Raw genomic sequence first — 20,506 nt, 5'->3', positions numbered from 1 at the left:
GATCTTTTAATCTTCTAATTTTAATATTTTGTTCATACGTATGCAAAAACATCTTAAGACTTTCTGTGTGTGTATGTTTGTAAATTAATAGAACCCAAAATATTCTCACTAGCTGAACAGTCACCATCATTATTGTCTACTATCTGCAGTGTTTAGTGGTGAAATATCACAGAAATTCATAAGCGGAGGGGAATGAATCTATAAATGTGCAATTTACTGTGTGTCAGCTCTTTCCTTCACACAAACATAAACAATGAATGTCATTAATATAAATGAATATGAATAGCACTCTGCAGCTAAAATGCATCAGGGTTGGGTTTTAATCCTTTGAATACTTTTATCTGAGACAGCATGGAAAACAAGGAAAACAATTTAACAAGACTATAAATATGGCATATCAGAGCAATATCTCAATACTGTGGATATTCACATTATTAACATGTACAGTAGAGGACTGTTAGGCCCGTTTCACACCGGGTGCGTGGCGTTAGCGTGTCAGCTACGTGGCGTGTCCGGGCTCCCATGTTAACCTTGCACACCGCCTGCGTGACACGCACGTCTCAAGCGCAGCTCGAGCCGCGCCAAAAACGCGTGAATGCTAGGAATAGGCCTCACGCCTATTTTTCACGCTACACGCAAGCGTGTTGGAAGCGTTTCCATTCAAAACAGTGAAGAAAACAAAATAATGTGAGAAAAAGAGACGTTTTAATTGGCAGAGAGGCCACCACAGCCCGCAGCCCTGCATCAGACACGCTTCTGGTAAGCAAAGACATAGAAAACACCATGCAGCCGCCACAACATATATATATATATATTTTGTTTTTAATATTAAATAGGCTTGGTTGTTGATTGGCTGCTGTGTTAAATCTCCTACCTACTGTAGCACTAGGAGTTTAACACCTCTCCTGTGTATATAACAATACATTTTTCAATACATTTTAACTCTCTTCTTCTGTAATGAAAGTAAAATAAAGAAAAAATATGGTATGTACAAATAATTTACAGTATAAAGTCTTGAATGTATATTTTAACTGTACAATATTTGGTAAGACTATCTATGTTAACTGTACAATCTTAGAATCTTGGTACATGCATAAAAGGAAGTACAAAGTTAATACTGAGATGCAAAATAAGTCCTGTACAGAACTGCAAAATCTAAATGTTCGGTCAATAAATGTATTCTGACACATAAATATATGAAGAGTATTAATGTAATGTAAAGATGTGTAAATACAATTAAATTGTTTGTGTTTTGATAATGGCTGAACAAGAAAATAAATCTGTAAGGGTGTGTAAGGATAATAAGCTTTTGATATCCGCAGGGTTAAAGCGACCTTACTTAACTCTGCCATCTTTTGGCTTCCAAGTTTTACTATTGCAATTACACTGGGCTCTGCTATTTGCAGTTTCTGCTGCTCAGAATTCTTGTTGTGGCCATTCACATGCAATCACATCAGTCTCTGTGAGGACACTCAGGCATCTGTGGTTGGGTCTCCGTTGGCTGGCGCTTTCCTGGAGGAGAATAACATTACAGTATGATTGCAGAATAAAGAATGAAGAAAATGAATGCATTCCCATGTATAGCCCACCCTTGTGTTAACCCATTTACTCCTAAAATGCCTGCTAAAAACGCCTATAGAATCCTATGGCATTCTAGACTAAATATTCTTATTTCCTGAGGGTTTTCTGAAAAAATACTAAAAATTGTCAACGTCTACCAAAATTTAATATCTAAGGCTCTGTAGCACCAAACTTAAAGATAAACTTGAAATAAAAAGCATGCTGCGCTACACAGCAACCAGCGGGAGATTCAATGTTGCGCTATGCAGCAACAGGCGGGAAATAGAATGTTGCATCATGCAGCATCAGGCGCGAATGGGTTAACCTCATAGCTGAAGAAATTTGGCAAAAACAGTGTGGGAAATTACTTTAATACTTTCCATGGGGAATAGGCTGCATCGGAAATGTGTAAAGTGTAAACGAAAGCGGTGAATGGGTCATTAAAGCGATGGCTCGGAGTCATTTCACCCTAGGGTCCTTTGCACCATGACGCCGAGCCAAACAACCTCCCAGAACCTGTTTTCCCTTGGTCGAGCCCTGGTCAAGTAGCGCTGTCAGAAACTAATGAGTTTCTGCAGGCGTAATGGAACCAACTTTTATCTCGTAAATTACCCCACTAATAATGCCCTGAATGGTACGAAACTTCTACAGTATGTTCTTTACTCATAAAACGAGGCATTGAAAAGTTTGTAAGTACACCAGGAGTTTATTTAAATAACACTTGTCTGATGGATGCTATTATCTGCTACTATACTTACAACCGGACCCGCGTCACACAGAGCAGGTTGTTTGCGCCATGCCCCTTTTGAGGGGAAAACATTCCCTCAGAACAAGCCAGAGTGAACCGGTAGACATGTACCAACCACACAGCTAAGAACCCCTCCCTGAGTTTCTTTTGCCTACCATGTCCTCAAAAAAAATCCTGACAGAAGAAAATTATGGCTACAAGCCATAAGAAGAGAAGACCGTTTAACACTTCTGGTCACTGAGTGGGGTTGTTGCACCACTTCGTACTCGGGAGACTGAAGGGACATGTTTTTATATTAATTGAATTAAGCTTTTGTAGGTATCTTTCACGGTCAACGACCGGCAAAGTGGTTATGTATTGAGTGGTCATATTGATTTGTGGTATTTTTTGTTATTATTTATTCCTGCGATTTCTGTACAAATTACGTTTATTGACCCTAATTTGCGTTGGAGTTAATGAGAGGGGTTGTTTGTTTTCCCCCCGAAAGGGGCGGGAACGTTTGTCACGAGTCAAGTTCCCGGATGTGCCGGTCTAACGTATACTGCTGCGTCGACGTTACTTCCGTGATTTGGGAAAAGCCCGTAAAAGTCCTGCTAGGAAGCATGCATAAGGATGTAGATCCAGGAATGCACTAATATTTTGTTCGTAGTACCAGTTTGCAACAATTATTAGTTAACACTAAGTTGTAAACACTTCGGAAAAAAATATATTAAAAACTGGATATACCAAAAAACGATGTAATCGCTTCCTGCTAGGACTTTTACGGGCTTTTCCCAAATCACGAAAGTAACGTCGACGCAGCGGTAGTAGCAGATAATAGCATCCATCAGGCAAGTGTTATTTAAATAAACTCCTGGTGTACCTACAAACTTTTCAATGCCTAGTTTTATGAGCAAAGAACATACTGTAGAAGTTTCGTACCATTCAGGGCTTTATTAGTGGGGTAATTTACGAGATAAAAGTTGGTACCATTACTCCTGCAGAAACTCATTAGTTTCTGACAGGGCTACTCGACCAGAGTTCGACCAAGGGAAAACAGGTTCTGGGAGGGTGTTTGGCTCGGGGTCATGGTGCAAAGGACCCTAGGGTGAAATTACTCCGAACCATCGCTTTAATGCCACCATACATGCTTAGTAGTCAGAGCTTACAAGGATTAGATTAGGAGAGACAAGGGGATCAAAAAATGGCTGTCAGAGTGATTCATTCACTGGATCGACTTGAAAATAGATAACACCAACTGAAGGTATTCAATTTGCCATTTTTCGTGGAGCTTAAAGGAAGGGTCTTTCTACGGAAGGCCGGGGCACCTACTCAAATTTGGTGAGGGGCGCTTTGTCACAGGTGACTTCTGACTGTACCCCTGGAGGTGCGCTGTTTTGGGCCTGCTGTTTTGGGATGCTACCACGTGGAGATGCTAGCCCATTCACCTTCATGTCACTGCATCAGAGCACACACACACACACACACACACACACACACACACACAATGAGGTTTATGGGAGGGGCATTTACTCCGAACATACACTAGAGGTGTGCGCGGATAGTCGAATAACCAGTTAACCGTTCCGAGACTATACTACTGTACATGAATATTAATATCCCTATTCAGTTATTCTATAATGCTACCATGATATGCTGGTAGAAGTTACTTACCAGGTTAATTAAGTTAGGACATTGGCATGACAAAATAAACAGTGGATCTGAGACATTTTTCATGTTTTATGTAACGTATTTGTGTGTCTAGCATACACAATACAGATAAATAAACATGCAGAAAACCCAACCATGCACTTCATACAGGGGTGAAATATGAACAGATGTCAGATAGGACCAATAAAAAGACGCCAGATAGAGATGTTAGAGAGTGCAGAGGTCTTACATTGCTGTGCCGTTGCCATCCCCCTCCTCCATGACCTTTGACCCTGGGACTTTCTGTCCAAACAGCTTCACTGCCAGGAACATTAGCATGCCACAGCGGTTGGTATAGCAACACGTGGCATCCACAGCAATGAGCAGCACCAGGAATACCAGCATCACAATGCCAACCACACCACCCTTCCCCAAACCAGGTTTACTAACTGGGAAAACCAAAGGGAAACATATAAAACATGAATGAAAAGTACTGGATACCACAGTACCAATGTACCAACGTTAAAAAAGCCTTTTAGCCGAATTTACAAAAGCATCTTGGGGAATATTATAAAATCACTGAAAAGTGTATTGGTATGGCTCCTTTAAATAGTTAAACTGATTTAAATCAAACTGCACTGTACACTGCTGTATTTAGAACAATACTTCAGAACCCTTTCACAGCTTCAGTATCTCTAACACAGCATTTGTGATTCCTGTCCAGGGGCTCTACCTGCACTGGATTGTGGGACGGTGAAGTTAAGCATGGCAGGCATGGACGGGCCATTGGGGTTGTGAGCAACAATCTTCAGTTGGTAATCAGAGCTGTACTGCAGGTCGTGGAGATAGATCTCTGTGGCGTTTGGGAGCAGGTCCTTTTCTCTCCACTCGTCATCCTTATCCTGGGGAGGAGATGTCACTTTATAACAAGCTCTCAAAAGTAACCAACTGCCAACTTCAGCTGGACAAAGTCCTCAGTTCACACAGACCTTTAGGTCCTGTTCAGTAATGTCAATGCACGATACACAGTATCTGAGAATACCCAAGATAACTCACCGCTTTATAGTGCACCGTATAGAAACTGATGGGGGATCCACCAGTGTCTAGTTGCTTGAAGGGAAGTCTAGCAATGTTCTCCTCAAACTTTATTTCTTTGTCTGTTAGGAAAGGTTTGTCTGGTTCGCCTGGAAACAGAGAATGCAGTAAGATAATTACACCAGAAAGCACAGCAGCAATTCAAAATTGATGACTGATTATTAATCTGCACAGCATAGGTGATCTCAAGCCCTTCAAGCTTGTTCTATCAGTCAGTGGGTTTACATGGACACTGTTAATCCAATTAGAATCAGAATAATGGCTCAATCAGAATTAAACTGTCGATATGATTAGAATTCTAATCTGAATGAAAGGGGGTGGTGAATTCCGTTCTCATTCCCATTGAACAGCCGTGTACGGTCAATCAGGTTGCCTGCTGTAGCTTCTCCAGCAAAAGCAAAGCAACTACCGCTATTCCAATCAAAGATTCTAGAGTGCTTATTGGAATAGAACGTACCCCATGTTAACGAATGACACAGAATTTTTCATTTGGAATAATGAAATCAGAACGACAAAAAACTGTCCATGTAAACAAGGCTACAATCTATTGCGATTTTCAGATTATTGGCATTTAGAAACGGACATACGGTACAGTATAGACATACAGTAATGAATCCTCACACTCCTTTTTTACCTCCTGTGGTGGGTGATGTCATCAGGTGAGCAGGGGATTGGATAGGGTCAAGAAGGATGGTCACAACAGGAGCGTCGTCATTTAGATGAGCATTAAACAATGAAATGAGTGGGACATGGAGGAAGCAGATATGAAACCAAAAGAGATGATATGGCATGTAGGCATGAAACATGATGATGTTCAAATCCTTAAATACACATTTTCAGGAGTAGAGTTGTAGGGTCATCTCATGACAGGCAGGCATCCATTGTGTAGATGACTGGTCAGTTTTAAACCCATTCAGATACCTGGCTGGTTAAGGTCTTGATAGATGGGCACAATGAAAATACAGTGTGGGGCAGTCGGGAAAGAAATGACCGATGGCAACCCGACTGAAGGAAATGGTGGACGAACGTTGTGGGGAAAAGTGGAAAAATGTAACACTCACGTTCTCCCAATGTCCGGGCATTGGAGATATCAGAAAACTCTCCCTGTCCAACAATGTTTCGGGCAGCCAAGCGAAAGGAATATTCAGAGTAGGGCAACAAAGGGGTAGCAACCAGAGGATCTCCATATGAAAAAAATAAAATAAAATAAATATATATATATATATATATATATATATATATATATATCTATATCCAGTGTAGAGGATGATAGTTATGATCACATCTGTATTTTAATGCACATATATGTACATATATGTAATGCAATTGTCAAATATGACTGCATTATTATTATGAATAAATAAATTAATAGATTTTAAAAAAATCCATGTGTTACATATATATATATATGAGACCAGAAGTTCTACATTTGTCTATGGCTTTATATTTTAATTATAAATATTATAAAAATACATATTATATATAAATGTAAATATTTCAAATGAATTGGAAAATGCAAAAGACAGTTGCAGAAAATAAACCTGGTTATTAAACTATGATTAACTTCCAGTTCTTCAGGACTCAACACAATGAAAGCCAGTTCACAGCTAGCGTAGTCACAAGTGGAGAATGCGTAAGGTAAAATTACTGAAATTATTTTATCTTGATAATATTGTAAAATGTCATGCTATTTTAAGATAAGACATTTGGACATTAAGTAAAAGGTTTAAAGGTGCAATTTTTTTTATTATTAGAAAGCACTAGCACAAAATGGGTGGACTAAAAATATAGATTGTGCCTGGATGCAACTTTGTAATGCAGTACAGTTTTCTACAGTAAAAAAAAAAAATACCAGTGGAGTTGATGACCATTTCGTTCCACTTCTGCTGAGGGTCTTGCCTCCACTGGAGGATGTAAGCAGTAATGGTGGAGCCACCATCCACCACAGCTTTGCTCAGGTTGAAACTAGCTGCAGCAGCTCCTGGATTTACTGACACTTGGGACGGCTTGCCTGGCGAGGCTGTAAGCACACGGGGAGACAACAACAAACTGATCAGAGAAGTTTAACAACAAAACAGGTCTTTCAGTTAAGGAGCGACAATGTAATGGCTCACTCTGCAAACTGAAGTCTTCCTCTTTGATTCCTGAGCTACTGTTGGCAATGCAAGAATACAGACCACCATCAGATGGCGCCACCTTCTCTATGATAAGATCCGATCCCTGCACTTTTATTCGGCCGCTGCTGCTGAAGCCCTGTGATTGGCCATTCAGGCACAAAGACAAGGAGACTTCTATTACAATAAGAAAGATGTCAAACCTTTGGCATTTAATTAATTGTGACATTCTGGGGGATTTAAATCAACCAACAAATTGCAAAGGTCAAAGGTGGATAACACCAGCACACAGTGAAGGTCCCATATATTTAATAACCTACTGTACATCATACATTATCTAAAATGTGTATGTAGGGTAGCTGCAGTCGCACCGTGTTTCCATCGGGACCCTTTTTAATCCACTGGAGTGAGGGCATGGGATGTCCTGAGATATTGCAGGACACGGCCACCATTTCTCCAGGCTTCACTTTCACTTCCGACTGGCTCAGGATCACCACAGGATGCTCTGGAGAAAATAAACGGGACAAAGTCACCCTCTAGGCAGGAGGATGAGAGAGATTCTACAGAGGTGCCCACTACCATGTCCCAGTTCATCACATCATATTTCAGTTGGTGAAATGGCAATGTCCAAGACCTGCTCATCAACGTAGCTCTCTTATAACACCACTTGTGCCACATGTGACTCTGTATTACATATAGGCAAGAGTACCATCGTAATGGTACTCTTGCCTATATGTAATCGTTCAAGATGGCTCAAATATTACACACAGCCAATTTCAGTATACAATCCTTGATAAAGACTGAAACTTGGTGAGCAAACCTAGAACTGATGTCTATACTGTTCAATGCCACCCACTTACACAACCCTTTGATACACAACCAATGTGCATCTCACCCACCCTGCCTCTAATACACCCTCCATACCTGAGACATCAAGAAAGGCTGTGACAGTACTTTCTCCGATCTTATTTTTGGCTGTGCAGATGTACTCTCCCTTGTCCTCCCTCTTAACAGGCTTAATGGTGAGTTCGCTCCTGTCTGAGTTGAACTCGTGGCGGGATGAATCAAGGGCTGTGGGTCTGAGGAGGTGAAAGGATGTGGTAAAGTGAGAGGGGTTGAGATGGATCACTATTGCACACCACTGCACATTTGAAGTCTAACAAGAGGCGGACAAGAACAGGAAGGGAGAGAAAGAGGCAGACAGGAAACGGCAAAGCACACACAGGATGGCACGGCACATTAGTGCTGCAGAGAGTCAATGATGCAGCATCCAAACAGCAGCACGCATGGAGAATCTGCTTTATATAGCAGACAGCCTTTTACACATAAACTGCGGGAAACATTTATATTCTCATCCCAAAAACAAAATAAGCATACAGACACAACATTCATCCCAAAAACAAAATAAGCATACAGACACAACATTCATCCCAAAAACAAAATAAGTACACACAGCCACAACACTCATCCCACAAAAACAAAATATGTACACACAGCCACAACACTCATCCCACAAAACAAAATAAGCACACACAGACACAACACTCATCCCAAACACAACTCCAGAGGTCATACATAGTCAGTGGAGGACTGTGGCAGTGCTTTATCCTATCTTATTTTTGGCCGTGCAGATGTACTCTCCCTTGTGTTTCCTCTTTACGGACTTAATGGTGAGTTTGCTCTTATCGGAGTTGAACTCGTAGCGAGCGGAATCAAGGGCGGTTGGTGAAAGGATGTGTTAAGACCAGTTTACACTAAAGATTCACAGCTTGACAAGCTGCAATATTCTATAAACTGCAACACACGTTCTAAAAAACTGTGGATTCAAACCAGTGCAACAACTCGCACCAATGTTTCTATAACAACACCTTTATTACACCACTCGTAGCCAGATATGAACTAGCTAGCTGGATAGTAGTTAGCCAGCAAAGTTAACTAACTTGCTGATAAGCCAACAGTCAGTAAATTTGCATTTGTTTTTGCAACTTTATTTGACTGGTGTTGTGCAGACACTGGTTCTCTTCACAATAGAGTTAATGAGTATTTCTCTGCCTCTCCTTGGACTGACTGAGACAAACAATGTGAGGTAAAAGTGTTCTAAAACCTTGCAACTTGACTTGCGATTTGACATGATGAATACTTTGTAACGGCTTGCAACAGTTGGCGATGACATGCAGCGTTTAATTCACACAGCTGCAAGTTCTCTCTGCAACGGATTTGTTTGTGGCGAATCTTTGATGCGAATTGGTCTTTAGAGTGAGTGGGGTTGAGATGGGTCACTATTGCATACCACTGCACATGTTAAGTATAACAAGGGGCGGACAAGAACAGGAAGGGAGAGAAAAGGTTGGGTGACTGTTCTCGCCCTTCGCTACAGTGGATGTATAGGCTGACCCCACCCCCCCACCCCCACCAATTTGCAACTAATGTAGTCGATGATGACAGAAAACCCATTCATAACATCTAGCCCAGTCAAGGACATCATGATCGGCAATCATGGATACAAATAGATTGTTTACAACATGGTGAAAAACACTTTTTTCACTAAATATCAGGAAGGCCAGACCTAAACCAAGATTAATTTAGACCAGAATGATGAGAAGAAAAAAGTCTGGACAACGACAGGAACGGCTCAAAACAAAGCATACCACATCCATCAGTCAAACATGGTGGAGGCAATGTTATGGCATGGACATGTAGCCTAAGGCTGTTGAGAGTACACGTAACAGATATCTGTTGAGAGAACAGGGTCACTGGTGTTTATTGATGTTCGGACTGCTGATAGAAGTAGCAAGATGAGCTCTGATATACTATCCTCCAAATGCTGCACAACTGATAGGACAGTGTTTTACAGTACAGATGGATAATCACTCAAACATACTGAAAAAGCAACCCAAAAATGTCTCAAGGCAAAGAAATTATTCTTCAATGGCCAAGACAGTCAGATTACTTCAACCTAATTTGAGTATGCTTTTCACAAAGGCAGAACTGAAGGCTGGAAAACACACAGACATGCAGCAACTGAAGGAGGCTGCAGTGAAGGCCTGGGGAAGTATCTCATGAGAGGAATCTCAGCATTTGGTCATGTCTATGGGTTCCAGACTTCAGTCAGTCATTGATTGCAAATTAAAAATGGCTGTAATGCCTAAACAGTTGATGCAACATTTTTGTTCAAGCCCTTGAGTTAAAGGTGGAAGTCTGCACTTCAAGCACATCTTGATTATTTAATTTCAGATACATTCTAGTGGTGTACAGTACCCTGGTAAAACCACTTTGTGAAGAGAGTCTGGCCTCTCAACTCTAGCACTGTAACGGGCGTAGACTGCCTTAACTTAGAAATCATTGGTCCAGCGGCTTAACCAACCACATTGAGCAGAGATTCCCAACATTACTTCCTACTTCGCCTACACTTTACAAACTGACAATAGACTGCATCGGCAGTCAGGTATTTAGGCCTACCTTTGTTGTACATAAATGTACACATTCTTTCAACAGCAATTTCTGATGTTTGTAGGTGTTGCTACTACCGTTTACCACGGCCACTTTTAATTTTGATTACATCTCGTTGGGCTGATTGGCCAGTCACAATATGAAGCCGAGGGAAACGTAAGTGAATTGTTGTCTGCCAGATTAGTATCTCACTGAAAGGAGATTCTAGATGGGCATGGCCAGGCTAGGTGTACAGAGGCAAAATTACAAAAATTGTGTCACAGTCCAAATACTTATGGACCTGACTACTACTCACATTGACCATGTAATCTCAGGCTTTGGCTCTCCTGAGGTCGAGCATGTAATAGAAACAGTAGAATCAGGTCCACTTTTTACAGTCTTCTGTTTCTCGTGTATTTCCACTACTGGCTGTGCTGCAGGATAAAAGAGGATCTGATATTAAATTGGGTCACAATGACAAGATTTACATTTTTTATATGAGGAATATTGAAGAATAGTGAATATGATTTTAAAAGGCTCAAATTGTAGAGTTATTTTTTAGTCAAGATTCATATGCTTTTGAATTCCTGTCTCACAAATAATTTATTTAAAGGATAATTCCGGTATTTCGTCAAATTGTCAACATTTCGGTGTCTACCACTCTAGTTCATCCAAAACAAACCAGAAAAGGGACTCAAAGTGCTAAATACCGGAATTATCCTTTAATTGTTTGCTTAATCAGCCTGGTTACAAGTGTGATGTGCCAAAACTGCTCTACTGTCTGTGACTAAACTGAACTCTTATTTTTCTTCAGATGTTTTCAACATAGTGGCTCACTAAATCATAATTTTTTCCTCAAGCCTCTAAGCCTCACCAAATGCTCATTGGAGTACCACAGACTCAATACTTGGACCCCTGTTCTTTTTGAATAACACCTATGAATTACTTACTGTTGACGACAACAGAGATATCTAGCGTCTCAAATAATGGACGGCCTTTTATAAAGGCTTTGCAGGTATAAGTGCCCCTGTCTTCCCTCTGAATATCATCAATCTGAAGGATGTTGTCTGGTCGGACAGTGATCCTTGGTTTTCCTAAGAAGAATGGAGAAAATAAAGAAAAAAAAGACAAAGGCAGGAAGTCATTTGAGAGTCACATATTTTCAAAAAAAATGATAGGAGTGAGCTGGGAAAGCACACATACACTCATTAAGGCTGTCAATGGTGGTATTTCGTGCTAAATGGGGCAGACTTTATTTCCCCACTATTCTTTAATTCTAAAGAAGCCTTATGCTCTCATCACTGAAATAGAGGTTGGACGAAAATTCAGAGTTGATGTCAGATGTTTTCCCCACGTGGAAAAAACATCCTTCGATTTGAGATCAAATCGGATGGAAATCTCCCCATCAAGGCATCCACCATCGCCATCCCTCCACCAACCACCACCAGCGGAGCCATGCAGGCGAAAACCAGACGCCCCATACCACAGAAGAAACCAGAAGAGGCCGTGGCGAGAGTGCCCCTCATACCATCAGTACCCAGCTGAGTGCTGCTCCGGTACCACTGGACCTCCACTGCAGGCTTCCCAGTGGCAACACAGGGGATGAGCGCTTGTCCACCTTTTAAGAACTCATGGTAGGTTGCCGTCTTGCCGAAGGTAATTGGCTCTGAGAGGTGAAAGATAAAAGGGCTAAATATACATTTCGGACGCTGCTTGTTTGTATTTATGTACATATGTTATATGTATCTGTGTGTGAAATGCCTGTATCCTTACCATAAACAAAGACGTCAGCGCTTGTCTCCTTGTCTCCACCACTGTCATATTCACATTTACAGGTATACGTCCCTGTGTTACTGAGCTTGGCTGCGTTTATTATAAGCTTACTTGATGTTTCGTCAAGTTTCTCAGTCAAGAAGTCTTCATTGTCCTCTTCGACCTCCTCGTCATTGAAAAACCAAGTGATGGTTCCTTCTCCCCCAGCTGAAGGAAACAGTCATATATCACAGGATATTTTGGCTTTGGCTCTGACTGCAATTGGATACTAATTTACAAAGTGCCACTGGACTGCCCAAAAACACCAGGTCAGAGGGTGTTCAAAATGTCTTTCAAATTAGCAATGGTTGTTGCACAAGAATGATTTCTGCATAGGCACAAAGTTTATAAACTATTATTTAAATTGTTTATCTAATTTTTTTAAGAGTACATATAATATTTATTTTTCATTTTAGCTGTCTCATGTTAGATACAAAATCAAATGAATACCAACCTTTGCACAGCAAAAGATAACGGTCGTTCACCTTTACATCTGGTTCGCCGGCAACAATCTCGATTTTTGCATCTGATTGAGTTACAAAACATGAACAGAAGCATACAAAGTGATGTCAAAGTCAAAATAAGGAGCCCATGCAATCCCCTCCTTGATGTCAACAGCACTAACTGGTACTTATCAGATCAGCCTACAAGTGTTTCTCTATTGTTTAAGAGCTGATTGGGTCATAAATAGCTTCAGGGGACTAATTGTAGGCTGCTGACAAACGTCCAGGAAATATTACAACCATAAGCACAAACAAAGATAGACTTCCTGCATGACACTTTAACTCTTCCTGAATGGCCAAGATGTGGAAATGAATACAGGTGATTGTATGGTATATTTCATCGGTACTGAATAGAAACTGAATAGATGTCTGCAAATGCAATCAATAATGAATGTTGGCATTACAGACTAACAAGTTAATCTCCTCTGCCTATCTGACACTGACACTTTTTTTAAAAAATAAGCATTGTCTTCCTAAAATTGTATATTTTCAACATGACTTCTAATTTAGAGGCTAAGCAACTAATTAAGAAGAACTATTCAAACTGGTACATGCTGCACCTTTTGTTTTCCTTGTTGGAAGTCGCTATAAATTCATTACAATTCATCTATAAGATGCTACTGAATTGTGTGGCTGGCTGGGTGAAAGACAGTTTAAAATACAGGATTTTTTTTGTTAGATATAGCTGAAATTTGTCTTTAACCTTTCACCCAGCCACATAATTGCTGTGTTGAAATTGACACAATATGTGTTGTCCCTGAGCACACACAGCAATGTGTCATTTTAACACATCACTTTTTAGAGTGTACTGGAAAATACATTTCAGTTTTACAATGGGAATCAATGGGAAAATTCAATTGCTCTCACCTGACAATGTCCAAAATGTGAAAAGCACACAATATCTGATCAGCAGCAGAGCAGCAGCCATGGTCCAAAACCCGTCTCCCTGCTACGTTCCAAAACACCTGGGGTGTTGTCTGGTGCCCAAAAAACTGGAAGAAGTTTTCCCGAAGACAAGTGTCCCAGAAATTTATAGCCAGGAGGGGAGCGAATGAACGAGACAGACAGGAAATATGTTATCTTGGACATCTCTCTCTCGCTCTGCCTTCACTTCCACCTCCTGAAATTTTTAATTCAAATCAAGCATGGGGATGGTGCCTGCCCAGCCCAGCCCACTCAGGCGCCACCACATCTCCCCGACTCGTCCCTCTGAATGCCGGATGAAAGGAGCTCTCTGCTCTCTGGGGCATTGATAAGACGATAGAAGCATCTTTTGATAAAAAAGGCTCATCTCTGCAGCCTGCTCCTCATACATTAATTGAAGATGCTGTGCTTTTTACAACTACTTCTCTGAACTGATGCATCCACTGAAAAAAATCAGAAGAAAAAAAGAATGGCTTCATTTCACAATTCTAGAAAGCTAATTTGCATGATACTTTAAGAGGCAGAAAATGTTAAACATCATCCATTAACTGTCAAAAGTCTATGTGTGTTGGCTTTGCGCCCTTTACACCAAAAATAAAAGCCAAATTACTGCCCTTTTCCAAGGAAAAGACAAACTTTCCTTCCCTCACTGTTAATGTTTATGTTACCTGTGCTCGGAGACAATAGTTGCAGGAATTGTGTTCTGAACACAATAACATTACATAATGAGTCTCCAAGGATTCCTATAAATATTTGCACGTTACAAGAAGCTATGGATTCTCTGTGAATCTGTGAGTCTTGTGGCTTCCATGCAGATCACTATATAGAAAGCTACAAATGGGTTATCAAAACAAAATATAATGTATGATAATCCATCATTTCAAGCTAACAAATAAACATTGGTACTCCAACTTAACTCCAACTCTGACATATTTAAGACATTAGTACAGATGAGTGTCTAACTCTATAACTGTTGCATGTTAACCCTTACAAGCCCGACCGTTCTAATTTCGTTAACATTTTAACGATGACCAATCATCTAATATCTCAGCTGTCCAATGACTGATTTTATTTCTGAAATCTTCCCCGTAATGCTGACAGTATTCTCGTTTGCTTTTGATATCAGTTATTTCATTTGACAATTTCATTTAAAAACCTGTTAGTATATAACCTGTGAGTAAGTTTGTTTTCTAGTACCAATTTGCTTGTTAGCGTTATATTGGCAAGTCAGTATAGCATACCAAAGCTGAATAAATCAATGGGCGCCGCGTTTCTAAGTTGCGTTCTCTTACATGAAATAAGTTGAGCGATATTTTTACTCCTCTCAATATGTAGTTGTAGAAAACAAGATGTGAAATCACGGATTCTGTCAGAAATGTAGTGCTAATTAACGTATTGCCTCTCCTCAGGTTGTTACCTCGCTAGGCAGTTTGTAGTGAACGGTTTTACCTTGCTAACTTCTAAATGACAAATATCAGACGTGCTTGTCTCAACATTTTCTAAGATGGCATGACTTGATATTCTACTCTTCTCAATATGTAGTTTTATAGAAAACATGATGTGAAATCACATATTATGTCAGAAATGTCATTATTGCATTTAAGCAGTTAGTTACTAGGTGAAATGTAATCTGTCTTTATCTTAATGCCAGCCAGGCAATCAGATTTAGGGTAGCTAAACCCATGTGTAATAAAATGACTTTTCATACTTCTAAATATTTTTGAGTTACTCAAAATGCTTCAATAGTTTAGGCTACCTCTTCTTGTGTATGTATGTGCACACACGCACACATCTGTAGTTTTGTGATTTTATTTTTTAAATTAATAAATGTATTACATTTGTACGATTTTACTGTTGTTTCAGATGGAGGATGACAAGACCTACACAGACCTCCTTGCAGGCCTGAAGAGGTAGCTGACTGCTGATGAGCTTGCGCTCACAATGTTGAAGACCATGTGAGGATGGAGGAAGAAGGTATAGATTTAGGTGGCGTGCGTAGGGTGGTGTAGACTGCCACTAAAACACTGTGAAATAGACTTGTTATGTTGATTTTTATGTTGTTGTCCCAGGCATATGTGGTTTTACCAACCGGAACGGGTGGGAGGTTGTGCTTAGTAGGCCGTCGTATGCAAACACACAGTGCAGGGGCATGGGACGAAGAGACCCCAGAAGAGTTTCACAGTTTTCTGGGATTGATTATTGACATGGGACTTCATTTCCCTCCCTAATATCCATTGCTACTGGGGAACCAAGTCTCTGAAGGGATCAGGGAGCGTTGACCAAATGAGAAATACATATTGTGTACACTTTTTCTCCATTGACATTGCTGTTGTCAGTAGTTTCTTATTATTTCAAGTTCAGCAATGCAGAATCTGGTGTTGAACCTAGGTTTGGTAGCTACAGCTAGAAAGACTTTGGCGAAAATCTATCACAACAGCTGGCAGGCATTTCCGTCAAAATTTCAGCCTCGCCTTCAGCTGCTCCAACTACTACTCTGTCGTCTTTTCATCAAGTACATATTCCTGTACAGCAGGAGCCAAAGAAAAATTGTTGGCTTTGTTATAAAAACAATACATAATAACACTAAAGTAGCTTGTATGGCCTGGAGTTTAGCGGTAGGTGACTGCTTTTTTGGTAAACAAAATTGCTGTCAGATTTGGCATTCTACAGAAGGGGATGCGTTTCGTTATGAGTCATAGGTCTTCTGTGTTTAACCTTCAGGTTCCCCACCCCACCTTTCCCTATCCTCCTCTGTGTGTGTGTGTGTGTGTGTGAGTTTGTGTGTATATGTGTGTATGTGTTTATTCTCAACAGGCTTGTTCTATGTAATCCACTTTCAAATGTTTAGACACATTGATTTTTGAGTGATGTTGAAGTTGATTGTATTCCTAGCTTTTCATAAATAATACATTTTATAGATGTATATCATTTTCATATTACACTAATTTATATAAGGAAGTTGTATCTGTTGAATCAAATGTATTCTATGTCTCTATTCAGAATTGATCTTCAATAAATATACAGTATACTTACTTCCTGTATTACTGGTAAGGTACATGTTTTTCTTTTATATATCATTATTGTTGACTGTAGCATTTGCTTATATACAAATAAATGGTTTATTCTTATGGACCAAATAAATCTAAACCATTGTGTCTGACTTCATTATTAGTTTTTATGCATACTTTTATGTTTTTGGTGAGAAAGAGAATGTGAATTCTGTCAACATTCTAAATCCCATTTCCTGCATTTTTTTACACTTATCACTTAATTTATCATAACTTTTGAAAGGTTAATGATATTCCAATTCAGTCTTTTTTGTTAAATAGCCCACAACTTGCTGAACATGTCATACACTCTATATTTTTCTCTATCTCGTATAGAAATATGATGAAAATTAATTTTTATGTGAATGAAATTCAATTTTAATGAATTTCGGTATACATTTGGAGAGGATTTTCAAAGACTGTTCATTACTATATCAACATTACCATATGTATTTTACATCATTTGATAGAACTGACCCTTCTGATTACAATGGTATGTATATCCCATTGATGGTATGTATTATACTCAAGAAATAAGGTTTTTTGTGTAAGGAGGTCATCCAGCACCAAAAATGGAATGTTCGGCACGGGCACGAAAGGGAAACATTAACATAAACATATAGATACAGTATATAAATGTTATCACTGAAAGACACAATGTTCTGTATGTGTAAACTGTAATGATAAAAGTGACAAGCAATTTTACAGATATTGTGTTTTTTTGTTGTTGTTGTTTCGCTTAATGATTTCATTTCCTACGCCGTGTGGTGACGTTATGCCCAGTCAGGGGACGTATGGGAAATGGCCATTGTAGGAGTAAACAGTCACGTATCGCGGAGGCATTCAGAGTGTGACGCCAAAGCCAGTGAGCTCTCCAATGAGAAGCGGAAAGAAAGATGAAAGATGGGAGGCCAGAGATGGATGGCAGTATGACCTTATTTGGGAGCTACACTTCTCATCCAAAAACAGTGACAGTGTCTCTAAAGTCAACAAAAGAGAACTAGATTTAGCATTTTGTACTGTAAATGCCGAATGGGGAAGGCGGACCTCATAATGACCATGAATCTTCAAAGCCAGAAGTAAATACAACAGAGATTTACGAGCAAAACTCATTCATTGCTTTGATTGTAGACATCCTGTAAACTAGGCCAGAGTGCACTGTTTACCAAGATTCAACTGCGATTACGTGAACTATCACAGGAACACTCGGCCGTGGCCACCACCGTTCATTCTCAACAGAGCTGAATACAACTTACTGTATGAGCATATGGCACACGTCTCCGTGGGTTTAATCTACAATCCGACAGACATGTGCCAGCGCTGTCACATATCACTACTTCATGAGACAAGCGTCTGCAGTGCAGTATGAGTTCTTGGGTCTCCTTATCCCCCCTTCATCTGTAGTGCCACCCAAAAGACTGCTGACACACAACCACACCTCTGACCGTATGTCGTAGCTATGCCATGGAATTCCAGTGGCAGGCAACCATTTGTGGCACCTCTGCACTGATAGTGGGTCATAATTACGAGCGCTGCGCAGAGGCCGAGGTTCCAGTGCGCCAGTGTAGGCCCAACCCGGCCATTGGGGGCCTCCTATCGGAATGATTATCTGCCCGCTCTCATTTTCATTCATTATGGGGGAGCGTGCACTTATCAGAGCTTGGCAGTGGGAACAAGAAAAAGGAGCTTATTGCCTAGACATTCTTTTTCACCCCTGCCTTGCTTTTTCATCTGCCGCGGCCTCCCCACACATGTACACACACCTATACTTCATACGCAGGGATGCAGCCTTTCACCATCATTCAACTACAGTGATACATTTTTACACATAATAGATCTAGCTTTTTAAAGAGCTCAAATCAAGAGTTTGCCTAAGACCAAATTCAAATTTGATATATTTGAAATGTCCAACATGGATGACCCTATTGCCTTAGGAAATTACACGTTTGAACTGCTGAAGACATACCTACAATTTCAGAATGGGACAGAGGTACTGATTTGGATAAACAAGACTCTTTGAATAAGCCCGAGGCCGAAGAATGAAGAAATCATCATGTTTATGAAAACATACTTAGGAATCATTTATACTGTACACAGCTAATAAACAAATAACTGCATGCAAAATACACTAGTATGTTACATAAGTGGGAGTGATGGCTTATAAGATAGATTTAGATACATTCTGGGGTGATGCCAATAAAAGAATCTAAAGATCTGGCTTGATAGCACGTCTTTGCCCCTGAACATCTCTTTGTCTTACCACTGCCTAGACAGATAGACAGTGAGGCGTAAACCCCAAAACAATGACCCACACCCTTTAATTTTTGGGATGCCTGTTGACGCCAGACAAGTACTGCAGACGAGCCACTGTTTCCTCCTTTGTCCTCCCCTACACCAGTAAACAAACAATGGTCCCAAAAAACAATGGGTGCTGTTTTAGACTCTGAGCCATTGCACGGGTAAGAGATAAACAAAAGTCGCCAAGCACCCTATTGAGCACATGCACACGTGCGCATAGAACAGCAAAAGCCCCGAAACCTGGCAGCCACAAGGCAGGAAAAAGGGGACAGACGCCGTGACTGTCGTGACACTGAAGACACACGCACCCACAAGCTGACCTTCAGTACTTTGATATTATTTTAAGAATATGGAGATATGACGACAATTCATGTGTGTGTGCACATGTGCATGAGAGTGAGTGGGGGAACTACAGGCAACAGCCAGTAATAGCCAGTAAAAAATTGTGTGACAAACATGATGCTGTTATCAAATATAAGTATCATTATTTTTAAAAAAGAATCATATATTTAATATGAACTATTAATAAAATACAAAGTATTACAGAGCTGCCCTGTTAACCAATACTTTTCTACACAAGTGATATATCGAGATGAAGCATACCATTGTATTCTAGGTTTTAGCACAGGAGAGAGAGCTAGGAGAGAAAACATCCAATACATAGAAATGCATTTCCAAGGAATTACCAGTGCATGAAAATGCAAAAATGTTTATGTAAAATATCATGTATAGTTAAAACAGATAATGCAGAGATGGTTACTAAGGTGTTGATAGGATAGACATGGTGGTTGCATAGTTGAAGGAAAGTTGATAGTTTAAAGGTGCTCTAAGCGATGCTGGGTAACATCACTTCTGTTGACTTTCAAACAAAACAGAGAGCTAGCTTGCTACTTCCTCCCCCTCCCTCCCGTGCTGCTCCCGTGCAATTGAAAATCTCCTAAACGTGCATCTCGTCTGTGATTTGCTGTTTGTTATGTTTTTATGGGCTAGGTTTGCCCAGGTTGTTTTTGTTGGTGTTTTTGGAGCCTGGACTGTCCACTGCAGCTGTTTGACTGATTGAAATCCCTATCAGTGTTCTTCACCCATACCGACTAGAAGATAAAAGGGATATGAACGCATAACAGAGGTGTGGCAGTTAGAGAGAGAACAAATCTCATAACTACCAAAAAAAAGGCAGTGATAGTGACGTGAATAAGCACAGCTATTTAGACTCCACATGTCCCACAAGTCCCATGTTCCAGTGAGTGCAATTATCTACCCTGATTTGGGAGTTGAAAATGTTGAAATTAGACAAAGACTGCAAGTCTGTGTACCTCAGAGCAGCAAGGTATAAACAAAACAAAAACA

The 20,506-nt window shown here is 40.2% G+C and overlaps 1 protein-coding gene across 3 annotated transcripts; it reads right to left on the bottom strand.

Moving 5' to 3' along the window:
• Positions 1-781: 781 nt before the first annotated feature.
• ncam3 (neural cell adhesion molecule 3) lies at positions 782-13,979 on the bottom strand. Of its 3 annotated transcripts, none has more exons than XM_042106537.1 (16): positions 13,758-13,979; positions 12,842-12,913; positions 12,349-12,555; positions 12,059-12,241; positions 11,526-11,669; positions 10,892-11,009; positions 8,071-8,225; positions 7,518-7,651; positions 7,147-7,285; positions 6,885-7,052; positions 6,094-6,213; positions 4,994-5,121; positions 4,671-4,839; positions 4,188-4,386; positions 3,620-3,745; positions 782-1,512 (listed from the first exon to the last, which is right to left on the bottom strand). In XM_042106537.1, exons 1-16 carry the CDS (start codon positions 13,816-13,818, stop codon positions 1,473-1,475), a joined length of 2,163 nt encoding a protein of 720 aa, XP_041962471.1. In that variant the 5' UTR covers positions 13,819-13,979; the 3' UTR covers positions 782-1,472. The 3 variants fall into 3 exon arrangements, with proteins under 3 accessions (XP_041962471.1, XP_041962472.1, XP_041962473.1); XM_042106538.1 differs by having other exon boundaries at positions 4,994-5,123; positions 6,093-6,213; positions 12,104-12,241; positions 13,758-13,977; XM_042106539.1 differs by lacking the exon at positions 3,620-3,745 and having other exon boundaries at positions 4,994-5,123; positions 6,093-6,213.
• Positions 13,980-20,506: the final 6,527 nt, after the last annotated feature.

Source organism: Alosa sapidissima, chromosome 10 (assembly GCF_018492685.1).
Source record: "Alosa sapidissima isolate fAloSap1 chromosome 10, fAloSap1.pri, whole genome shotgun sequence".
Classification (NCBI taxonomy): domain Eukaryota; kingdom Metazoa; phylum Chordata; class Actinopteri; order Clupeiformes; family Clupeidae; genus Alosa; species Alosa sapidissima.
The sequence above is the reverse complement of the archived record's forward strand: the minus strand, read 5'-3'. Positions and strand labels throughout refer to the sequence as shown.